The 24,001-nt window shown below is 47.1% G+C and overlaps 1 protein-coding gene across 5 annotated transcripts in view; it reads right to left on the reverse strand.

Annotated features, from left to right (window-relative positions):
- The window catches only part of herc2 (HECT and RLD domain containing E3 ubiquitin protein ligase 2), a 124,218-nt gene that overhangs the window by 37,372 nt on the left and 62,845 nt on the right, over positions 1 to 24,001 (reverse strand). For all 5 annotated transcript variants that reach the window (XM_063201519.1, XM_063201517.1, XM_063201516.1 and 2 more), the window contains 30 exons: positions 23,321 to 23,467; positions 21,722 to 21,864; positions 20,346 to 20,613; positions 19,567 to 19,709; positions 18,706 to 18,804; positions 18,125 to 18,293; positions 17,142 to 17,267; positions 16,440 to 16,548; positions 15,764 to 15,903; positions 13,993 to 14,183; positions 13,417 to 13,522; positions 13,008 to 13,099; positions 12,332 to 12,507; positions 10,438 to 10,549; positions 9,779 to 9,860; positions 9,315 to 9,458; positions 9,106 to 9,196; positions 8,547 to 8,724; positions 8,147 to 8,228; positions 7,797 to 7,968; positions 7,272 to 7,416; positions 6,563 to 6,788; positions 4,971 to 5,142; positions 4,553 to 4,739; positions 4,107 to 4,253; positions 3,658 to 3,849; positions 3,101 to 3,254; positions 2,681 to 2,788; positions 2,166 to 2,297; positions 1,466 to 1,624 (listed from right to left, as the gene is read on the reverse strand). In XM_063201519.1, the coding sequence (XP_063057589.1) occupies positions 1,466 to 1,624; positions 2,166 to 2,297; positions 2,681 to 2,788; positions 3,101 to 3,254; positions 3,658 to 3,849; positions 4,107 to 4,253; positions 4,553 to 4,739; positions 4,971 to 5,142; positions 6,563 to 6,788; positions 7,272 to 7,416; positions 7,797 to 7,968; positions 8,147 to 8,228; positions 8,547 to 8,724; positions 9,106 to 9,196; positions 9,315 to 9,458; positions 9,779 to 9,860; positions 10,438 to 10,549; positions 12,332 to 12,507; positions 13,008 to 13,099; positions 13,417 to 13,522; positions 13,993 to 14,183; positions 15,764 to 15,903; positions 16,440 to 16,548; positions 17,142 to 17,267; positions 18,125 to 18,293; positions 18,706 to 18,804; positions 19,567 to 19,709; positions 20,346 to 20,613; positions 21,722 to 21,864; positions 23,321 to 23,467 (4,392 nt within the window). The remainder of the gene's footprint in view (positions 1 to 1,465; positions 1,625 to 2,165; positions 2,298 to 2,680; positions 2,789 to 3,100; positions 3,255 to 3,657; positions 3,850 to 4,106; positions 4,254 to 4,552; positions 4,740 to 4,970; positions 5,143 to 6,562; positions 6,789 to 7,271; positions 7,417 to 7,796; positions 7,969 to 8,146; positions 8,229 to 8,546; positions 8,725 to 9,105; positions 9,197 to 9,314; positions 9,459 to 9,778; positions 9,861 to 10,437; positions 10,550 to 12,331; positions 12,508 to 13,007; positions 13,100 to 13,416; positions 13,523 to 13,992; positions 14,184 to 15,763; positions 15,904 to 16,439; positions 16,549 to 17,141; positions 17,268 to 18,124; positions 18,294 to 18,705; positions 18,805 to 19,566; positions 19,710 to 20,345; positions 20,614 to 21,721; positions 21,865 to 23,320; positions 23,468 to 24,001) is intronic.

Below are 24,001 nucleotides of genomic sequence, written 5' to 3' on the forward strand. Positions count from 1 at the left end.
TTCAAATGGTACTAAAAGTATTAGACTCTGTGTTTCCTTTAAAGCTCAAGGAGGGAGTGAGTGCCACCGGTGAGTAGGATTTAAAACTTTGACTAAATGAATGCGAGCCCTAAAGACCAAGACCCAGAGCTCAGCCTAAAACAATTCAACAGGCGAACACGTAAATCAGACTTTAAACACGTTAATGGAAAACCCCTTTTTTTAGTGCTGCATGAAAGCCCTGTAACTCGGGAGGTTTTCTCTTAAAAGCTACAAAGGAATGCATAACTTGGGATTTAGGATGCAGAAACTTCTAAAAGTTAGGCTCATCATCCGCTTTCTGAGGAGGATTTAAGACTCTTCTGTAAAAGCGGGGCCCTGAAGGATACATCCCGGATGAGAGCTGAATGAAAGCGAGGAAATCAAGACAAGACAAAACACCACCTAAACGGTACTCGGTGAATGAAAGCCTTTAGTAGTGTCCGCTAGTGTTTGCAAATGTGTTGGTGCAAGGAGGTTGGATAAGGTTAAGTGCTGAGAGGGCAGTTGGTTTTCACCTCAACACACATCAGCGGAGAACAACAGACACATACTCACGGCACTGAGCCAGGCCCACAGTAAAGGAATACATTAGTAAAAGCAGAGGACTTTGCTTCTGCAGAATTGTTTACAGGTGCTTTTAGCAGCCTGTCTTTACCCTCACACCACCACCACTGCCCAAAAGTAGTGGACTTGGCCTGCGTGGCAAGGCACAAATATACCCCTCAGGTAGACACTTATCCACATTGAGCTGGACATTGAGCTGGACACAAAGTGAATGAATACCAGCAGCACATACAGTTATTGCACATAGGCAAAAGTGGAGGACACTGGAGGGAGTGGCCGTAATTGCTGGAGGAGGGGAGAGGGCCCTAGGAGGTATAGTGGTGGTGGTGGTGGTGGGGGGCTAACTAGGCACACATGCACCCAGTCCCCTCCAGGTGGATACACTCACCCCTAGAGCACTGAGCTGGGCACATTACTAAATAATAGATATGCAAAAGAATAAAGGTTGTGTGACGATAGGAATGGTGAAGGTTGTGCTATGGGGTGGTGAAAAAGCCCAGGCCTCTAGGAGTGCTGAATGGTGACGAGGGTGATTTTGGGGGAAGGGGGGGGGGGACACACACACACATGTAAACGCTCAGATAGCTACTCACTCACCCAGGGCACTGAGCTGGGCCAACATGATCTTCAAAAAATCCGTGCTCCTGGACACAGATGTCAAGGACACGAAATCCGTGTTCAGGAGCACGGTTTTTGCCACCGAATTTTTGGAGATCAGGCAGGCTGGGCACACAGCAAAATAATACATTATATGCAAAAGCAACAGCCAGTGTAGGTAGTTGTCTGAGTTTAGGGACACATTCTAAGTCCCTGGGAGTACTGGATGAGTGGCGAGGGTAACTTGACACACATGTAAACCCTCCGATGGCTACTCACTCACCCAGGGCACTGAGCTGGGCACAGGCGGCCAGGGAGGCGGCCAGGCGCGGCACGATGCTGCGGTTGGAGGTGAAGTTGAGGCGGAAGTCCAGCAGGCAGGTGACCAGGTCCATGGAAGGGCAGGACAGGATGCAGCGGTCTGACAGCAGGTCCTTGGGACCTGGGGGAGGAGGGGGGACACAACCATGACACGGATGAGAGGAGATGCGCACACACAGCGTGCTGCTGTGTGTGTGTGTGTGTGTGTGTGTGTGTGTGTGTGTGTGTGTGTGTGTGTGTGTGTGTGTGTGTGTGTGTGTGTGTGTGTGTGTGTGTGTGTTCGTGTTCATTGAACATAAACAGAACTTGTGGATTTTATGATCCGGCAGAGACGGTTCACATGTTTCAGAACATTTGTGGACATGATGACATGGATGGGGAGAGATAGAGATACAGATATAGACTTATGGCAGAAGTGACCTGGCAGTCTGATCTGGTAGAGATGACGTGTGCAGGTTTCAGATCAGGTTTTCTTACAGCGGTGTAGAGAAGCATGACTGTGTGCATTTGTAAGCGAGAGATAGACGAGGGAAGTGGTGCATGAAAGAGTCTGTGCAAGTGCGTGGCCAAGAAAGTGTGTGTGTGTGTGTGGCCAAGAAAGTGTGTGTGTGTGTGTGTGTGTGTGTGTGTGTGTGTGTGTCCATGTCCCAAGCGTCTGGTACCTGCTGCAGGCATGATGGGGTAGACCGTGAAGCGCCAGCCCCAGCCATTGACCGAGCCATCGCTGGTGAACTTCCACTTGAGCTCGTCTCCAGGGATACGCAGCTCGCTCGACCAGTCTGACCACTCGCGTCCTGATGCATCACATCACACACACGAACACGGACACACACACACACAAAAACACACACACACACACACGTGCAGACAGACAGACAGACAGAACCATTAACCTTCCACAGAGGCCAGATGAGTCATCGTACAAAAATAAAACATCCGCACAGGCTGTTTCAGACTGTCAAAACTCACAAAAAAATAAGCCCAACATTTTTTTACTCAAACAAAAATAAAGTGTGCGCACACATACGCACACACACACACACAGACACACATACACACAGACACCACAAGTCACAGGTACACACACACAAACTTATAAAACAGATTTCCAGTTACATCTACAGTACTCATGTCTCACAACCCAAACTCCAAAAACACAGGAGATGGAGTTGGTCACCTGATCGAACAGAGACGATCCTATTGGCTCCGTCCATGATGGTCAGGGGGTCGTGTCGTCTCTCGGTGGAGCACTGCCTGTCAAACTCCACCCTCAGACCCTCAGCACCTAACACACACACAGACACAATCATGTTAAGATCACTGAAGCACATTTATCAGCTTAAATAATATAGTTAACCTATTATCGTTTTTACACACTTGAAAGAGTTGGATAGCATATCTTTTCAAAATACAGTAAATCAGGCTGAATTGGAGTCCAATCATATCAGAGTATGTTTGTGATTTTTTTGTGGTATTGTGTGCATGTTTATTTGAGCGTGCCGTCCCTTGCGTATCATCGGTGGCTGCTCTGTGTGTGTGTGTGTGTGTGTGTGTGTGTGTGTGTGCGCGAGCGCGCGTGCGCGCGTGTGTGTGTTACCTGGGATCTTGACAGTGCCACTAGTAGAGGTGTCATCGGTGTAGGGATGGCTGCTCTCCACCACTACCGGCTGTGATGACAGACGGCCGCTCTGGGAGTCAGTAGCCACGTCCTCCAGCTCCGTCACACACAGCTCCAGAAGCATGTCCGCCACCTGCAGCACACACACACACACACACATTAGAATACATTACAGAAATCAACTTAATGAGGCAACACATTTATATAATACTGTGCCATAATTTCATGCTAATGGTGATAATGATGTGTTAATATTGTGTCAATAGTGAAAGATATATAGGCTAAAATAGTAGAAAGTATTTGTGAAAGTGAGGTGGATGGGCTAAACGATTTCAAAATTTTTAAGAGAGACCTCAGGAAAGCACATAAAAAAGACTACATACAGGAGGGGAAGTGACAGATAGACAGAGTCAGAGAGAGACAGGGTCAGAGACAGAGAGAGAGAGAGAGAGAGAGAGAGAGAGAGAGAGAGAGAGAGAGAGAGAGAGAGAGAGAGTCCAATGTCCCCCTGTGTGATATACAGTACAGTACTGTACCTGTGGGTAGGCGGTGCCCATGCCCGACAGCACAGCTGACAGCACCTCTCGGCCCTTGTCCCCGGCCCTCACCGACACCGCCAGCTTCAGCAGGTCCACCAGCACCCGCGTGTCATCCGGCACCAGCAGACTGGTGAACTCATCCAGGTACTGGGGCTCCGGACCCACCACTTTACTTTGGCTCTCAGAATCCTAGCAAGACACGCGTGCGCACACGCACACACACACACGCACACATACACGCACATACACGCACACACACGCACGCACACACACACACACACACACACACACACACACACACACACGCACACACACACGCACACACACACGCACACACACACGCACAAGCACACACACTTTTAACAACTTCTTTGAATTGTACTAAATAAATTGAATTGTACCACTTCTTTGAATTGTACTAAATGATAAATCTGGTGCCCACTGACCTCTTTGGTTTTAGTCATGGTCTCAGCAATGATGCTGGCCGCCCCAGGGTCATCGGTGACGGGGATGAAGGGACGGCAGGAGGCGGCCGCAGCAGAGGACGGGGTCACCGCAGAGGAGGGCGTGACAGCATCCTCAGAAGTAGTCACCTGACAATGATGCAATGTAGGGGGTTTAAGGATTACTGAGCAGCATTCAACTCTCTCTTCCCCTTATTCCCACACACATTGACCTTTAAACTCTCAACCTGTCGCTAAGGTGCATTACTGTATTCCTTTATTGACGGGTATAAGAACAGTTTACACTGAACGATTAATCTTCCGTTTTTGTTCCATTTATGACTCATACTATTCATCTGAACTGAATAGTCTTGGTTTGTTCCTGCACGCTGGAGATCTGAGCCAACATCTTTATGTGTGGTGTCCGATAATGGAGCGGTGGTGCTCACCTCTGTCCTCTTGTCCTGTGTCCAGGGGTTGGGGCTGACACGCTCCTCCGCCTCGGGGGGCAGGGGGGGCCCCTCAGCCTCGGACGGGCTGGAGGCCGACGAAATGTCGGAGGGGGGCACGGGGGAACTGGACGGGCACTCCACTGGCATCATGGAGGCGGGCATCAGAGCACCCACCACCGCATCCCTGCCAGAGCATGCGAAAGTCGCACACACACACAAACAACGCAGACACACACACACACACACCTTCAGGTGAGCAGATCATGGCATCAGTCCTATCTCCGTCCCCAAGGACAGGCAATTGCTCATGGGTTTTGATGTAGACCGTCTCCTTAGGGCATCCTTGGCAGGCTGATAGGCCGACCAGTGTGTGTGTGTGTGAGTGTGTGTGTGTGTCTGTGTGTGTCAGACCTACCTGGCATAAATGATCTGCAGGGCGGACAGCACGTGAGTGAGGGCCTGCTGCTTGGCCAGGTTTCCGTCCAGGGAGAGCAGGATCTTGGCCAGAGATGGACGGTTGGTCTTCGCACTGCCCTGGCCACTCAGCTTGTTGCTGGCACCCGACGGGTCACTGTCTGATGGCACGCCTGAGGAGAGGGAGAGAGAGGGGGCGGGGCGGAGAGAGAGAGAGAGAGAGAGAGAGAGAGAGAGAGAGAGAGAGAGAGAGAGAGAGAGAGAGAGAGAGAGAGAGAGAGAGAGAGAGAGAGAGACAGAGACAGAGACAGAGACAGAGACAAAATGAGTATGAGTGTGAATGTTAGTGGCAAGATGATTTGCCACTCATTACTGTATTCAGCAAATGGCATGCGGTCTGTGAGAATGCACAAAACAGATAGAGGCCATGAGGTCATGTTTCAGGAGATTGGGGAATGGGGACCCATCAGGAAGAGAGACCAGAACAGCAGCCGCCACATAGAAGTAAACTCAAAATTGAAGTCAGCAGGTCATGCTGAACACAATGGAAGAAGTAGAAGTCTGCATCTACTCTCTCTTCCACTCTCAGTAGCTGCTTTCAGACATGACAAAATCACTACAGGGGTGAGTTTCTAAAAAGAGAAGTTGTTAGCCTGTTAGCAACTTCGGTAGTTGCCAATGGGAAAATGCATTGAAAACTACAAAGTAGCTAATGTAGTAAGCAACTTTGGTTTTGAGAAATTCACCCCTGGGGTGAGTTTCTCAAAAGAGAAGTTGTTAGCCTGTTAGCAACTTCGGTAGTTGCCAATGGGAAAATGCATTGAAAACAACAAAGTAGCTAATGTAGTAAGCAACTTCGGTTTTGAGAAATTCACCCCAGACTTATTGAGTGCCCTGGGCTCACCTCTCTTTTCTTCATACGGATTGATCCTCAACAATTAAGAGCACCACCAACAACAACACCGGTAAAAAATATATTGGCTATTTGAGATAATGAGGTATTGTTGAACTTTTTTAGTATAGATGCTGCCTGTTCTAACAGAGACCTTGGGAGACAGTGAGTGAAATCCTAGTGAGTGTGGTTTCATACAGAGTCACAACAGAAACACAACAATCAGCCTTACTGAAAGATAGTCTGCAACTTGTTTTCAGTCATATTGCCTTGAACTGTCATGGGATTTCAAAAGTAGCACAATCTAATAGCCCATTACAGAAAAAAGACGACCTCTTGGCCTCCGGCAAAGCCTGTAATCTTGTTCACAAAATGTCAGCGCTCTCTTGGCAAGTTTAACCAAACAGGTTCAGGGGTGTGTGGGTTGCTGCCCAATCAAAGAAGAATTTGCTGGCATTTTGGAGGACGGGACAGGAAGAGGAATAATTCTTTATTTTTCAGCTAAAGGGGAAAATTAGGGAAGTAGGGAATTAATTGCATTTAGTGACTGCAACTTTGGAAGTTCTGCTAATTCATGTAAAACTTCCAGAATCCCAGAATCGAGGCTTTACGTATATCAACAGGAAAACTTACAGATGGCAGCTTTGAACCAAAAAAAAAGAAGTGCTGCATAAGTGCTCATGTGCTGCGTTAGTGCTTACCCAGGTAGGAGGCCCCCAGAGAGTCTCTGGCCGTCTGGAAGAGCACGGGCTCGTGCACGGAGGGCGTGGTGACATCCACGGTGGTCCAGGCCACGCTATGTGAGGAGCCGCAGGCCACGCGCGTGATCTTCTGGCCCTCCAGGCCCTGCACCAGTGTTGGCTTGCGGTTCACCGTGGTGGTACCGTTGCCCTGCTGACCGTGGTCGTTGTCCCCCCACGCAAACACCTGCGGAATAAGACAAGAGACGACTGGTGAGCAGACATACTGTGGAGCTATAGTGCACAGATACGTATGTTGCTAGTCATGATTTGTGACAAATAAAGATGAAAACCTCTGCTTCAGCCAGAAGAAATATGAAGTGGGAACAAAAAAAACCCTGGTTGAAATGCACTTTTCTGTGAGTGAATTTGGTCCTTCTCCCAAGGTTAGATGTTTGAATTTGTGCCTCTATTGGAAAGACCAGCGATTGATAGAGAGAGAGATATCAAACTATGCTTACAAAAACCGACAAAGAAGGGCTTGTGTTTGTGTTTGGGAAATTCAAAGAAATCACACCCAAGTGCTTACTACTTGAACAGCACCACTGCTAAAGCTGTGAAAACACCATTACTTGTACTGCCATGAATATCATATATTCAATCAAATAGTAGACAGTCACTTCTGCTTAACCAGCCTGCCACTAGTGTGAATGCACAGCATGTGTTGTACCTGTCCGGTTTCTGTGACTGCCAGGCAGTGTAGTGCTCCCACAGCCACGTGGACGATCTTCTTCCCCCTCAGGCCCTCCACCATCTGGGGCTTCCGCACGTGGACGTCAGTACCGTGGCCCAGCCTGAAGTAGTCTCCCTTACCCCTGGGAAAGCAGACAAACAGCATGTCACCACCACAAACTAAAAGAACTAGATACTAGATAGACTACGGCATATCTGTGGGGGGTTTTTCACACCATGGGTGAGCATATATCAACAGCCATAAGTCACTTCAAATCATATGCATGAATTATTTACGACATTACTGAGGTATTTTGATCTCTGCACTCATGTCTGAGAGTGGGTTTTATTTTATTAATTCATCATTAATCTTTATGTCATCATTCTGTAAAACCTTGGAAATTATAATAAACTAGTCATGACATGTCTGACTATGAGGGAGGAGGATGCACGCACAAAATCATAACGTAAAGGAAAAAAAGAGAGAGCAATGCATTTATATTTTAATTATATCTCAATGTACCATGTCCAGACGACTCCTGACTTGGTCAGAGCGAGGGAGAACTGTGCGCCGCACTCTATCTGGCACACTCCCTGCCCGTTGAGCCTCTCGATGTTCTGGGGGATGTTGCAGCCCTCGCTACCCCCCCTGCCCAGCTTCCCAAAGTCACCGTCACCCCAGGAGAACACCAGGCCTGTCAGGGTGCAAACACACGCACACAAGCACACGCGCGCACACACACACACACACACAAAACACACAAATGTTTAGGGAAATGGCAACATGGAAATATAGAACTTTAGAGAAGTTTCTAGAAGTCTATGGAAGGTAATGGAACCATGTCTTGGAAGTGTAGGATGAGTGAGGTGTACCTTCATCGGTGAGGGCCAGTGTCTGAGCATCCCGGCTGCCACACGCCACCTGCACAACACGATGGCCCAGTAGCACCTTCACCTAAACAGACAGACACAGATTTACAGTTTTAACATTCAGAATTCTTCCGACTATTATGACATGATGGAATACACATCATTATAAACATTGTTTTAGTGAATAAGATAAAGGATAGCGTTAGTATAGCTTTTTACAAAAAAAATGCAAAGAGCTTTTTAAAATGCCCACACACGAAGAAAGCATGTTTGAGTACAAAAAAATCAGCCACTTGTAGCATAGAACATTCTGCTGCTTTGTCTGAAGAGTGGAGTCTGACTGGAGACTGACACTTGGGCGACATGTTACTGCTACTGTTTAGGGTGGTGATGTGATGCGCACCAGTTTGGGGCGTAGCTGTGTGGTGTTGTCCCCGTGGCCCAGGCGTCCGTACTCCCCCAGGCCCCAGCTGTACAGCTCCCCGCTGGAGGTGATGGCCGCACTGTGGGAGCTGCCGCAGGCGATGTCCCGGATACGCTTGGTCTTCAGCGCCTCGATCAGACGAGGCTTGTCACAGTTCCTGAGGGGAAGGGGGAGGGAGATGGCAGGTGAGCCAAGAGCATAGCAGGTGAAAAAAACAATATCCAAAGAAATCGCTAAGGCCAGAAAGTAAGTAAGGAGGGAGGCAGATACATATGGGGAGAGGGAGAAAGAAAAGAGATAGATTGAGAGAGCGAGTGAGGGAGCGAGTGAGGTAGCGAGAGAGAGAGGGGGTGGACTGAATGAGTGAGTGAGGGAAAGCCAGAGGGAGAGGGAGAATGGGAAAGAGAGAGACAGAGAGAGAGAAAGAGAGAGAGAGCGCGAGAGAACAAGAGCAAAAGAGTGCGAGAGAGAGCATGCGAGAGAGAGAGAGAGCATGAGAGAGAGCGCTAGTGAGCTGCAATACTAGAGAGGATCTTACATTCTACTGAAGTGGCCCAGTTTGCCATCGTCTCCTTCCCCCCAGGAGAACACTTTCCCGTCCACCGTCAAGGCCATGGCATGACGCCCACCTAAACACGCACATGCAAACACAAGTTGGTCAATGGTAAAACAAATGAGAAGTACGTCATGTATGAATGCCTACAGTATGTGATGATGCAAGACCGAATAATCATTGTGAATGCCTACCGGAGTGCACAGCCACCTTCTTGACCACGTAGTTGCTGAGCGCGGTGATCTGACGGGGGATGGGGATGGTGCCACTGGACAGGCCCAGACCTAGCCTGCCGTTGGTGGCCTCTCCACACGCGTAGACCTTGCCCTCCGCCGTCACTAGTACAAAAACATGCACAATCTCAGTCACGTGCAGACATGATTGTAAAACTACTGCTACTACCATCAATCACGACTTCTCTGTTCACAATAATAACAGGGAATAGAATAAACTCCTGCTGTGGTTCTTTACAGCAGGTGCATCAGGGTCCCGCATCAAAAAGACATATGTATGAGATCATTTTATTGACAATAATAAAAATCTACAAGTCTAGAAGTCTAGAAGTGAATCTACTTCTGAAAAAGTCCGTTATGTGTTTGTGTCGACACAGCATGCTGTGCGGTCATGACTGCAAATTAAAACACACACAAACACTCACCAGCAAATAGGCTCTTGGAGCCCCCAGCCACCTGCACCACATTGAGAGCGGAGAGCGTCTCGGAGAAAGACGGCACTTTGATCTGGAAGGAAAAACATGATGAAAATAATGAAATGAAGACAAAAGGCCAGACAAGATAAGACAATAACACAGACAAGACAATAACATAATACAAAGTCCCTGCAATATTATTCATAGAGAGGAAAAATACAACAGCGAGAGTGGCGAGCGGGAGGGAGCGCCATGTGGGCTCATCTTTGATATTTAGAGGCCATTGAATGCAAAATAAGCTGGAGACCACCGCTATTTTAAGAACAGCTCGTTTTGATTTTGAAAGCATGCCAACAGCCAATTCTTCGAGACTGAGGACTTCCAACCGCAAAATTAATTTGCGATGCAGTGACCCTGCAGACCTTGCAATGTTGAAAACACTCCTGCCAAGAGGGCTTTGGCCAGAAATCAGGAAACTTTCCATTAATTTTTCCTTTTTTTCAGTTTGACCTAGTGCAATCACTGCAGTCAATTAAAAGAAGGTTTTCTTCAGAGAGGTGGATATTGAATGACAAATCTCCCAAAACACCCTCACGGCCGTGTGTCTGGTTATAATGAAACAATCTAAATCTGCTCATCATCAAGCTATTGCGGAGCGCAGATGTCACCTTTGAGCCTTTGAGTCCGCCAAGCTGGTCCTTGTCGTTGAGGCCCCACACGAACACTTTGGTGCGGATGGTGGCAGCAGACTCCAGGCCTGAGGACCTTTTCCTCGCCAGACTGAAGGAGAAGAAGAGGAGAAGTAGAGGGGGAGAGAAGAGGAGCAGTGTAAGGGGGGGACAACAGAAAAGGAAAAGGGGAGTGGAAGAGAAGGGGCGCAGAGAGGAGAATAAATCAGCAGAAGAAAAGAAGGGAAGAGAACAGAATAAAAGACGAGAGCAAGAGAAGAAGAGAAGAAAAAGGTGAGAGAGAGAGAGAGAGAGAGAGAGAGAGAGAGAGAGAGAGAGAGAGAGAGAGAGAGAGAGAGAGAGAGAGAGAGAGAGAGAGAGGAGTAACGATGGTCAGGGGGGGATCAGAGAGGTCGGATGAGACCGCATCAGCACAGCTGAGGGGGCCAGAGATGAGCACTCTTCATTCTGGCACCTCTCATTCCACCTTGATTACCCTTATTTAACTCATCTCAATGTGTCTTATTATTCTCTCTCTCTCTCAGAATTTTTGGTGCCCCGCCTGCCCATTTCCTTTTACCGGTACTCTACTCCTGTCCCTTTTATGGCATGTCTTTCACATTTATTTCAATTACTCCACCCCGCCCGAACACCCATCCTTCCATCTCCCTCCTATTCATTCTCTTTTAACATCTCGTTCCCTCGTTCCTTTCTCTCTCCGTGCAGACTGGTAATGAGAGCGGATGCTAATTTTAGCCTCTGGCTGGCAAGGCTGAGCTGGCTGGAACCACCTGTGCCTCTCGCAACACAAAGCCTCCACTTGACATCAACATCAGCAGCAGTAGCACTGCCTCACAGCTGCACACAACACAACATGCCTGGCCCACAACACAATGGTGTGTGTGTGTGTGTGTGTGTGTGTGTGTGTGTGTGTGTGTGTGTGTGTGTGTGTGTGTGTGTGTGTGTGTGTGTGTGTGTGTGTGTGTGTGTGTGTGTGTGTGTGTGTGTGTGTGTGTGTGCGCGTGCGAACGAGAGAGAAAGAGAAAGGGAGAGAGAGAGAGAAAGAGTGTGTGTGAGCTTGCATGTGTATGTCGTTGTGTGTGTGTGTGCGCATGTTTGTGTGTGTATATTTGTGTATGTGTGCGTGTGTGTGTGAGAGAGAGGGAGGGGGGGGGGGGGGGTGGTGTAAGACCGTGTGCCGTGTCTGTACATGCGTGCATGCTTGTGTGCGCCTGGGGTGAGACCAGGGGTGGGATGACCAGAGTGGGGTGTTGCTGCTAATCCAGCTAGGGCCAGGGGAAGATGCCGCTGCTGCTGATCAGCTGGGTCTCAGTGCCGCCTTAAGCCACCCCCCCCCCACCACCACCACCCAATCATCTGCCCTGATTATGAAACCTTAGGACTCCCCCCTCTGTTTACCAGCGGCCAATACATCACACACGCAAGCACACACACAGTTCCATCAATCTATTTAATCTCATTTCCATTATAATGGGGCTATTTACAGCTGGTGTCAGACTGTGTGCACTGGAGCTATCAGTATTTGTGTGTGAGTGTGTGTGTGAGTGTGTGAGTGAGTGAGACTGTACAGAGAAAGTGTATAGAGAGAGAGAGAGACACTGCCTACTTCTTATTCAGGTCAAATCAACTGATTGAGGATCACATATACATTCTGATTTCCATAACAAGAGATGTCCTCAGTCTAGACAGCATATTGCTAGAGCTTTCAGAAATATAATAACCTCTTGAAAACAGGGGGGACAAATGCAAAATGTTTTGTAACAGAGCTCTTCATTTGATCTCCATACGGATAACTAGGCAAGTATAAGCACACACACATGCATCCCAACACACGCATACACAAACACATTAACACACAAACGCACGCACACACCTCCCAGTGGCTGTCTTGTCCTCGTCCTCCTCCTCATTGTCGGAGGCCAGGAAGGGCACGGTGGCCAGGTCCTCGTCTTCGGCCCGAATGCGGCCCACGATGGCCAGGCCGTGGATCTTACAATCGATACCCGAGCTGCGGCACTGCTTTATGGCTATCTCTATGTAGCGGTGGAACTAGAGACAGACAGACAGACAGACAGACAGACAGACAGACAGACAGACAGACAGACAGACAGAGAGAGAGAGAGAGAGAGAGAGAGAGCGAAAGAGAGAGAGAGAGAAAGAAACATAGAGAGAAACAGAAAGAAAGAAAGAAAAAAAGAAAAAAAGAGACACAAAATTCAGCATCTAGAAGCATTTGCTAAATTTGGTACATAATCCATGCAAAGATTTTAAGAGTCTGGTATTAAACAATTAAGTAATAAACTAGCTATTACTAAAATTACTCCCTGTGTCTCTTACAATACAAACAAGCCTAAACTACTGACGGATAGACAGACGCGAACAAACACATTATCATTCAATATTCGGGCGGTAAAAAGGTAAAACGAAGAGTAGTTGTGTCTTTTGCGACAGCAATACTAATGCTATGTTGGCTTACAACACACACATCCCCAACACACCCTCCCACCCAAACACACGCGTATCTGGCAACATTTATCTTTGTTACCCACCTCAGTGCATTCGTTCAGTAGTGAGACGGTGGTGTCGGACGAGTTGATGTTGATGGTCTTGAGCTCAATCAGGTTGTTGAGGGAGCTTCCACCTGATAGACATGTTGAAACTCAGTCAAACACACCTCATACTGAATCTTTAAGATCTTTAAGTGAATGATTTCCTGTAAAACATTTAAATTTTTCTAGCCATGACCAGTGTATATTATTTCGCCAAATGAAAAATGTAATCATCCTCAATGATTTCTTTAAAGTTCTGTTTCTAAAATACAAGTCCATATCTGTCCGTATACAGTACTCCCTTGAAAATCGCCAAATGATCCTTAGGTTATAAAAACTGCTAAAAGAAATTTGGCATAGTGAAATACTGCAAGACGTTCCACTCATGAGTAGGTGAGCTGTAGCGTACCAGAGACCACCACGAGAGAGGGCATGTAGCTGCTGTCTGCAGGGTCCACCACCATCTTCAGTCGGTGCACCAGCACGTCTGGGAACAGCTCCAGCCGGATCCAGTGCTGCAGGGTGATGGGCATGGGCGCACACACACATGGGCACACACACGCGCACGCGGGCATGGGCGCACACACACACACACACACACATGGGCACACACGCGCGCACGCGGGCATGGGCGCACACACACACACACGCACACACACGCGCACGCGGGCATGGGCACACACACACACACAGACACGCACACAGACACAGACACAGATACAGACACAGACACAGACAGACACACACACACAAAATATGTCTCAAGTCAATTTTCTAAGCCTTATGAAGTCAAGAATATGGCAATGCATGCAACACTCTTTGGTCAGCGGAGTCCCTTTCACAATAGAACTCCTGAGTCAATTTCAGGTTCTTTATATAATTATAGCATGTTGGATAACAACAATATTTTGCATTCTTCTTCCTGTGTTCTGCCTGGCAACATGGTGCAATGTTATGTCTCCAAGGACTGCTGTAGATGCCCCACCTTGCCCTGCGAGCCAGAGGACTGCCAGCACTGCTCGCTGCTGTCGATGAGGCGCGAGGCCTGGTTGAAGGAGGACGAGACGTTGAGCGTCTTGACCACGCGGGCCCACTCGTCGATCACCATGCCCCGCTGGTTACTGTGGTGACGCTTCAGCTGCTTCCCTGAGCGTCCGCTGAAGGCCGGAGACTGACCTGGGATCAGTGGAGAGGGGTGGGATGACAAGTGAGGACAGAAGGGCGTTAGGGGTCACAGTGCTTAGATCATTAGCTTGTATGGCTCAATTGCAAAAGGTCATGTCTGTGAAGTCTACCAGAGACGACGACTACAACATATTGGTTTTAGTGACATGACACGGAAGTGGTTTTTAAATTATTTATCTGGGAGAACCAAATGTGTAGCTGTTGACAATTGTAATTCTGCTCTGGTAGGGGTCAAAATGGGTGTGCCTCAAGGGTCAATTTTGGGGCCTATTTTGTTTACTATTTATATAAATGACCTCTGTGTTGGTCTTGATTCAGCGAAGGTGCATCTGTATGCTGACGACACTGTTCTGTATACATCTGCCCCCTCTGTAAATACTGCAGTTGAGACTCTTCAATCTGCTTTTAGTGTTTTGCAGACGTCTTTGCTAAGTCTGCGTTTGGTCCTAAATGCAAAGAAAACAAAGTACATGGTTTTCACGCGTACCCGCTCATCATTATCTAATGTTGAAGTGTCCACTACTGATGGTACCTTGCTAGAAAGGGTTAAAACATACAAGTACTTAGGGATTTGGCTTGATGAAAAGTTGAACTATGAATCACATATTGACCCTGTTCTTAAAAAACTTAGACCAAAACTGGCTTTTTATTTCCGTTTGAAAAAATGTTTTCCTTGTGCTGCTAGGCTAAGATTGGTCCAGAGTACATTTTTACCCATCTTAGATTATGGTGACATATTATACATGCATGCGTCCACCTCTCTTCTAAAGAAGTTAGATGTAGTTTACCATGCGGCACTGCGTTTTATTACAAACACAAACATGAGAACACATCACTACGCATTGTATGAAATGGTAACATGGACTTCACTATCACTTAGGAGGAAAAGCCATTTCCTCATTTTTATTGTGAAGGCATTGGTGGGTAAACTCCCATCATATATCAACTGTCTGGTGTCACGCCAAACCAGTTCCTATGGCACTAGGTCAGGAAATAAAATTATCTTAAATATTCCTACAGTGCGTACTGAACTAGGTAAGACTTCTTTTAGTTCATATGCCCCACATGTTTGGAATAACCTCTTGGCCAGGACTCCCTGGAAGAAGAGGTTTCTACCTCAATGGGACCTTCCTGGTTAAATAAAGGTCAAATAAATAAATAAATAAATAGGATAGGAAGAAAGATAAGGAAGAGATCAGGAAGAGATGGTTCATGAGGATTTTTTCCAAGCACCTTTGGGAGACTAGCGGTGGTTTGGAATGAATGGAATTCAATGGGAAGGTCACACCCATTCAGGAGACCAGAAGTAATCCCGCTTTGTGGCATTGGTGACACGTAATATGCTTTATCTTGGTTACCACATGAAAAATCTATTATTCCATCCACATCATCCATTCCATCTTAGTCAAAAAAGTTTAGTTCTTCTTCTTTTTGAAGTTTAAGAATGTCAAATTGTTTACAACTATACTCCTTCTACAATGACAAAGTCAATTCGAGTCTCTGGAACCCAGCGTTTCATTCATTAATTTGTTTATGTTTTTTGGCAGACAAGACATCAGTGCTGGCCTCACCTGGCTCGTTGATCCTGCCAAAGGAGTGCCTGCTGTTGTGCTTGCGCGTCTTGAAGCAGTTCTCGCAGAAGTCAAAGTCGTCACAGTTGCGACATTTGAACCTGGGCCCGTTGATGGGGAACATCTGGCAACCGTCACACCTGTGCGGCCCAGAGAGAGAGAGAGAGAGAGAGAGAGAGAGAGAGAGAGAGAGAGAGAGAGAGAGAGAGGGAGAGAAAAAGAGAAAGAGAAAGACAGAGAGAGAGAGCGAGCGAGCGAGAGAGAGATTCACCGAGTGAAATCAAGCATGTCTTGCCTCGAAAACATGATTTATTACTAGTCATAAAAAAGATGGCAGTGATATCCACTGGCAGATGCATAAAAGACAACAACAAATGAAATAAGAAATAAAAACAGTATCAAAACAAAACAAACAGCCAGAGTAACATCTATGATGACGCATCTTGGCTTTAGGCCACCCGTTTCTGTCACAAACTCTTGCTCAGATCATACACAATATGGCACTATCTCTCCACACCACATCTATAAAACTAGAAAAGAAATAAAACTCTACCAGAATTTACAACGAAATAAAACACTGCGCATGTGGGAAATAAAACAACAGCAATATGTGTAAGACATCATGACTTGGCTCAGCTTGGCTGTGCTTTTCTGCTCTGGCTGTGTTGAGTGGTACCTGACTCCAGGGTGCACACTAGGCACCAGCTCCATCTCCGACAGTAGGCCGGTCCAGTGGGACTGCTGAGGGAAATCCACTATCACATCCTTCCCATTGGCACTGAAGGCTGCACAGAGGAGAGGAGAGGAGAGGAGAGGAGAGGAGAGGAGAGGAGAGGAGAGGAGAGGAGAGGAGAGGAGAGGAGAGGAGAGGAGAGGAGAGTCAATTCACATCATTCTAATGGGATGGATTAAAATGTGATCATTGACTGGTGGCGCAGTAGCGCAGCCCGCAAAGCCTGCCACATTTGGGCTTGCATGGCCATGGGTTTGAGTTCTAGTCCAGCTTGGGTTATGTCCCAACCCCACCCCGTCTCACTCTCCCACTCATTTTGTATCCATCTTTGACTGTCCTATCTAAATAAAGGCTAAAAAGGTCATAAAACATTTTTGTTTAAGCATCATTGATCATGACCATTTCCCCCATTAACTGAAGTCAAAACAGAGTAGTTTCCATAATGATATTTGCATGCAAAATGCTAATTTTCTAGCCTCTGTATCACATAAGTAGAATTAAATTTTCATACAGCACAGCTTTTGTATATGGCTCAGTGGTGAACACTGTAGCAGCTGGTGGACATTAGTTGGTGCAGTTGGTGGACATTGAGCTCAGCAATTGGCTCGTCAGTCATGTCAGTCATATACTACATATGCTCCGTACCTTTGACTACACCCACACTCCTGTGTGTGACGGAGCCCCACTTGTACTTGGGTGTGGTGACCGATGGCTTCACTCGCACCTTGTCCCCGATCTTGATGTGTGACGGCGAAGTCTGGGGAGGAAATCCTGAGGAGGAAAAGACAGGCAGCAAGAAAAGCAAGAAGGATGAGTTTAGTTTGCCACCTAGTGGACATCCATTTTAATCTACAGGTAGTCAAAACATACTAAGGTTACCATAATGATGGTGGACCAAAAATATGGGAGAGAGTTTAAATCTTGAATAGGGAATGGAATGTGCCCCTCATTTTTTGGTTTATCCAGAATTAAAATGATTAAATACAACACAGTGAAGCCTAGTCGTATGCATTGTCACTCCCCTCACGATTCGATTCGAGAGGTAGCGATTCGATTCGATTCGATTCAATTCTACAATGCATTACATTTCTTCTGAAAGCAAAGCAAATGTTTCATCAGTCATGATGAGGCAATACAAGTAGTCAGATACTGAGCAACATTTTATTGGCTATTTTCTGTATCAGTCTTGCAGTTTTCAATGCTTTGAAGTGCTTTTATTTAATTTAACATTAATTTGCTCCAGAAATATCCACGGAAGTAATTGAAACGTAAAAAAAATTGCCGCATCGATTCTGGAACTTGCCGCATTGAATTGAACTGTTCATGCCCCGCATTGCATTGTATTGCCGAAATCGATGATTGTTGACGCCACTAGTGAAGCCCACACTGAATCCTGAATCCACAAATCCACAGTGGTGTTGACCTAACCAACCCATCCACCTCCATGACTGAGCATGGTACCGTCCCACCGAACTGCTCACTTGGGGCAACGTTTTGGGCTGCCCCCTAGCACGGGCGAGGCATAGTTGCAATTTTGTTTTCTGCATTGAGCACTGTGTGCTGTTGAGTGCTGTGTCAAAATGACAACGGGAGTTTCTTAGGTGGGCTTTCACTTCACTTTCACTTACCCAGGAGCTCTGTGTGGATGTAGCGAACCCAGTAGGTGCCTCCCTTCTGCTGCCAGTCACACTGCACGTTGAGGTCGTGCAGCCCGTCGCGGTCCAGCTTGATCACCTTCCCCACGTCGCCCTCGTACACCTCCTCATACGTACGGCAGCACTTAACCATCATGCCCACCTGCATACACAGAGTCAAAGGTCAAAAGGGCAAAAGGTCAGCACAGTTGAGGGTGAAAATTGTGCACATCCCAGAAAAAGGTGCAGGACAAAGGACTGAAAGCTATAAAAAATTTAAGAAAAAAGGATTTTAAGTGCGCAAACTCCTCATTCCAAACTAAAAGATCAGCACAGACAATATTAAAGTGTTAGACATACTAATATTGCATATACTGTAGTTATAATACAAAATTCCTTGTGCATGCAAGGGGACTTGGCCAATTATGATTCTGCCGATGCCACACAGACTATACGAGAAAGATGGTAAGATGATAATAAATAGAAATAAATGATACTATATGTGAGGATACAAAAGGCATTATTGTTAAAACAATCAAATGAACACATAGATGAAATTGTGGTGTTAGCCTTACCTGAATGTTTTCCCGGACATACACAGCGTAGTCATCATTACTCTGGAAGTCTGACCTCTTCTTAAACGTTTGGCTCTCAGTCACCACAACCCCAGGAGGCTAGGAAGGGAAAAAAAACCATTCAACACTATTAGGAAGTACAGGAATCATGAGTTACTGAAATGAACTCATGCAGAAACACATCAAGCTTGACCAACAAAAATCAGCTGATGCTCCAGACAGGAACTCTGATGTTTGTGTGCAAACATGCAGGTCTCCCACAGTGGGGCCCTCTATCAGGGGAAAGACTGGGGCCATAATATCCCAAATCTAATGACAATACACATCCTGGAGCTATGAGGGGCTTGCAAATCACTTTTATTCAGCCTACCTAAATGGGAGAAGAGAAGCCCCCTATCTACCCAGTGCAAGGACCATCAACAATGAAACAAGGCGCAGGAACATCAGTCATACATTAATGAGGGAGAGATATATGTATTGTAGCAATCAGCTGTTTGGGAGGAGTCAGAGAGGCATGGGGGAGGGGGTTGTATTTATTTATCTGTCATTTTATGTATTTATTTTGTTCTTAAGTCCTGTCTACCTTTGAATAGCACCCTGGCCACTTGAATTTCCCTTTTTGGGATAATAAAGTTTACTTTTACTTTGACGACATACGACAAAGCAATACGGAACTGATCACCATTTTCCTCATAACACATCTGCCTACCTATCCTCTTGGTTATAAAAGGGATTAGTGTTACTTAATGGGGGGGAGCGTTGGCAGGTTTAACACAAGGTAAATGGGGTGTTTGGAAGCTTATGTTGAGGTCCAGGGGGCTTTTGTTGAAAAAAGGTTGAGAACCCCTGGTCTAGACTCACCACAGGGAAGGCTGGCTCTGGTTCCTCCAGCTCCTCCACCACCTCCTCGTCTGAGTAGTCATCTGACACTGTGTCTGCGTCCGACACCTCAGTGATGTGAACATCAGGGTGGTCCAGCAGCCAACCCACCAGAGCCTCCACACCTGTCACATACACACATATTAACAGAGATGTTTTGGTACAGAAAACATATGGGGCGCTTTAATAATAATAATAATAATAATACTTTCGTTTTATATAGCACCTTTCAAAACACCCAAGGACGCTTCACAGAGTGTTGTGTTGGAAAGTGTGAGTGTGTGTGCGCGTCAGTGTGTGAGCATGTGTGTGAATGCGTGAAAGTGCTTGTGGAACTAGCAGCCATAAGCCTCCAGGAAGAGATGTGTCTTAAGGTGTTAAGGTTTTGTTTCCCATACATGTGTAGTCGTTGTTCTGGGCATGTTTTGATGATGAAAAATGATTACAATCCAAAATTCAGGCCTGTTGTCCGGAGCCCAGAGAAAAGGGAAGCTCAGTCAGAACTACACTGGGTCCTCAGACCATCTAGACCTGTCCTGCACCCAGCTCTATTGATAGCCATTCATTTCTCACTTCTCTGGGTGGTACTGCAACTAGATGGCGATTGCCGAAAACTTCATCAGTGAGCCTTCTCATACGTTAAAGATTCTCTAGTCGGGCTCCTCATTACATGTTAGGTGATCAAGTCCAGGGCCCAGCCCAGCCAGTCAACACAGCCAGCCACCTGTGGCCTGACCGGCTTCCCTGGCGTGCTCCAGTACCTGGCGTTCCAGAGGCGGTGCCCGTGGTGCCCGAGAGCGACTTGAGGGCGAACTCGCAGTTCTTCCTCTGGAAGCCCATCTCCATGAGCTGCAGCACGATGGGCAGGGGCGGCACGGGCGACGTCTTGGGCTTCTTCTGCTTGGGCGGCCGCACGTGCGTCACCGTCACCGGCGTGGTGGCCTCGCTGGAGCTGCTCTCCTCGAAGAGCGGGGACGAGGGGTGCGTGGACTCCACCGCCAGGTACTGGCACACGGCCAGAGCTGCTGCCTGTTGACACAAAGAGGCACGTGTCACCACGTGCAAAAAGGCACAATGAAGAAGGCACACACTGAAACTCGATAGTGCAATAATAAAAAGACACGTTATGCATGGTGCGCCCTTTTTTCTGAAAAACTGAGTGCAACATTTGGGTCAGCACCCTCACAGTTTAAATATTTAAGAGTGAAGCCTACTCCAAGCTGAGCAATTGCCCACATGAAAAAACACACGTGTACTTGAGGCTTGCACGCATACTTCATTCTGTATGTACTACATCAGCATTCGTTTGTTTTTTACATTTGCTGTACTTCCATTTGTCTTCCATTTTCAAGTACAACAGTAAGAAAAGCAAGTCTTGAGGTTGATGTGAAACATAATTAGATTATTTCACAGAAACGACTATCGTATCACGTGACTAGTATTCAACAAGTTCTGCATCTCTACTGCAAGTATACCTGTAGTAAGCCTGGCTGAGAGTGGCCAAGGCACAATCTAAACTAGAGTGTGTTGACCTCTAGGGTGTGTGTGCGATTTCTAGGGTGTGTGTGTGCATGTGTGTCTACACACTTGAGTGTGTGTGTGTCATTGAACATCTATTGTCTGTGAAGGACACCTTTGTTGTCTTAAGTGTTGCTGCTCGGGTTTGTGCATGTGTATGTGTGTGTGTGTGCACGTGCAAGCACATGTGTCTTAAGGGCAGATTATAGTTCAGCAACGGCGCCCGTTGGTTCTGGGCGCTAACCACTGTTGATGTTATACATCTGACGAGAACACGGAAGTAGTGAGACGACCAATCACAGCGCCTTTTCTCTGCGACCCTCGCAACCGTTTGACGTATAGTCAGGATTTTCTTGAGGCGCACGATGACGGTTGCAGAGCCTCTGCGCGGGGGGCGTGGTCGCGTACAGACGGTTGCAGAGGCTATGCAACCGTCAGCGCCAATAAGTATAAATTGGCCAAAGCAGTCCTTGAAGAAAAGTGATCAAGTGGAGGTCAGTCAGTCCTCTTGCATATACTGTAAGTGCATGTGTACATGTGAGAGTGAGTGTGTGTGTGTGTGTGTGTGTGTGTGTGTGTGTGTGTGTGTGTGTGTGTGTGTGTGTGTGTGTGTGTGTACCTCCAGTTCCTGCCTGTCGAATATGGCTTTGATGGGGGAGGGCTGGGTGGCGGCGGCCAGCAGCTGCTGTAGCAGGATGAGGGGCGGCAGGGGACCCTCTGGGGACAGGTCCCCAACGTCAGGGGACGACGGAGCAGTCTCTTCTAAAAACACACAAAACAGTTCAATATTAGTAAACACTCCATTCCTAGACTTCAGCGTGCACATGAAAGTCCAAATCACAAATTGCTGAATTGGACCTCAGATAATTGGAAATTATTTTAATAGCGCAGACAACATGGGGCGAGTTAGAACGGACGTCGTGCTTCAACCACATAGTCTGTTACAAATTGAATGCAAGAAACATGTGGAGTAAATGTATCCTTGCAGCAAATTGATTGTAAGAAAAATGTTCATGTGGAGTAAATATATCCTTGCAACCACCACTCAAATGCTGAGTTATGCAAATCCTTTCTTTGGCAGGCAGGGGGCAGTGTTGGGCTTTCTGTCTGAGCCCCAGCAGAGCTAGAGGTGTAAATCTGTTGGTGTGCTGGCTTTAGAGCAGGTCATAGCTCATCGGGTAGCTCTGCATCATCAATATCACCTAACGCCGCAGCAAATTAGACACAGCTGCTGCTGGGCTTAATTCAGAGAAGAGTGACGGCCAACACTCACACACACACGCTACAGTGGGGCCCCTGCTGACTGCTGCATGAGCAACTGCACAGAGGGTGGCAGAGAGAGAGAGAGAGAGAGAGAGAGAGCGCGAGCGGGAGAGAGCGGGAGAGAGAGAGAGAGCGGGAGAGAGAAGGGGGGGAGACGGGGGAGAAGGGAATGGAAAAGGAGGATGTGATGGCAACCATGAAAGGTAAAAAGAAGATGTAAGTTAAGTGGAAAGGACACGTAACATCAGCGAGGAACAGATTGATTGTCAGAAAAGTGAAAGAAGAACTAATGGAAGGAAGAAGAGCAAGAAAAAAGAGAGAGAGAGAGAGACACAGAGAGACAGAGAGACAGAGAGACAGAGACAGCAGGTGAAAAGAGAAAACGTGGGCTCAACGAACATGAGGAAAAGGAGAGAAAAGTTGCGAAAAAAAATAGAATAAATAGAACCTGTGGGAGGAGATGGACAGGAAGGAAGGAAAAGGAGTGATACATAAGTATACATGAGAAGAGAGCCAGGGTGATGTTTTTCTACTGAGCAAAGGTGAACTGGGCTGAGTGAAGGCAATCATCCACACTGCCTGGGTGTGGGAGTGTGCCTGTATGTCTGAGTGACTGCCTGCCTGCCTGCATGTCTGATATTTAACACTAAGTGTGGGCCCTGCGCATTCAGGGTTGGAAGAACGAATTTGTGAGTGTGTGTGTGTGTCTGTGTGTACTAAGGGTTAGGAGAGAGTCTGTGTGTGTACTAAGGGTTAGGAGAGGGTCTGTGTGTGTAATAAGGGTTAGGAGAGGGTCTTTGACTATTGTAGATGGTGTGTGTGTGCGGCTGTGTATGAATGGGTGAGTGTGTGCATGTCTGTGTGGGTGTGGGTGTTTGTGTACTGAGGGATGGGAGAGGATCTTTGACTAGATGGTGTGTGTGTGTGCGTGCGTGCGTGTTCACATGTTGCTCACCACTGGGTGTGGGCCCTGGCTCGAGGACAGAAGGCTGGGAGAGGATCTGCCTGAGCTGGTCCTGATGAGAGAGTAGAGCCCGCGCCGCCTTCAGGATGTACAGCCGCAACTGCTGACAACGCAGCAGGTGAACATCCACTTGGTCCGCTGGTGAAGAAAGAGGGAGTCAATTGGAGACATGGGCACACACACAGACACGCACACACAGACGCATACACACTTTTCCTGTTCCATGTGCAAATCAATCATCAGTATTCAGCCCATCGTGAGCAGGAAGTGCAGGCGGCTGGTGTTTATTTGCTTTGGCCCGAGTGGTCTGAGTGGGAGGGTGCAGGCTGTGTGCACTAGCTAAGTGCCATACTTCCTGTATGAATTCTTAAACAGGAAATGGTCCTGTGCCCTTGTCATCATGACATGGATTCAGGCTATCAGTCAGGGCATAGCCCAGTACAGCTCTACAAAGGCAAAGTGCAGTAACTAGATATTTTGTCAAAAGTGAGTTTGACTGAAAAGGGTCTTCAATACATCTCCTTTATCTTGTAGAAAAGCTCCAATGGAAATGGTCCAAATGTGTCCCATTTTAGAGATTTTGGCAAGTCATATCTGCAGTAACTCAATATCCAACGTAATACCAAGGCTTTGCAGTAACTATGCTAACATTGCAACTGAGAAAAATGCACT

This window comes from Engraulis encrasicolus, chromosome 6 (genome assembly GCF_034702125.1).
Source record: "Engraulis encrasicolus isolate BLACKSEA-1 chromosome 6, IST_EnEncr_1.0, whole genome shotgun sequence".
Taxonomy (NCBI): Eukaryota; Metazoa; Chordata; class Actinopteri; order Clupeiformes; family Engraulidae; genus Engraulis; species Engraulis encrasicolus.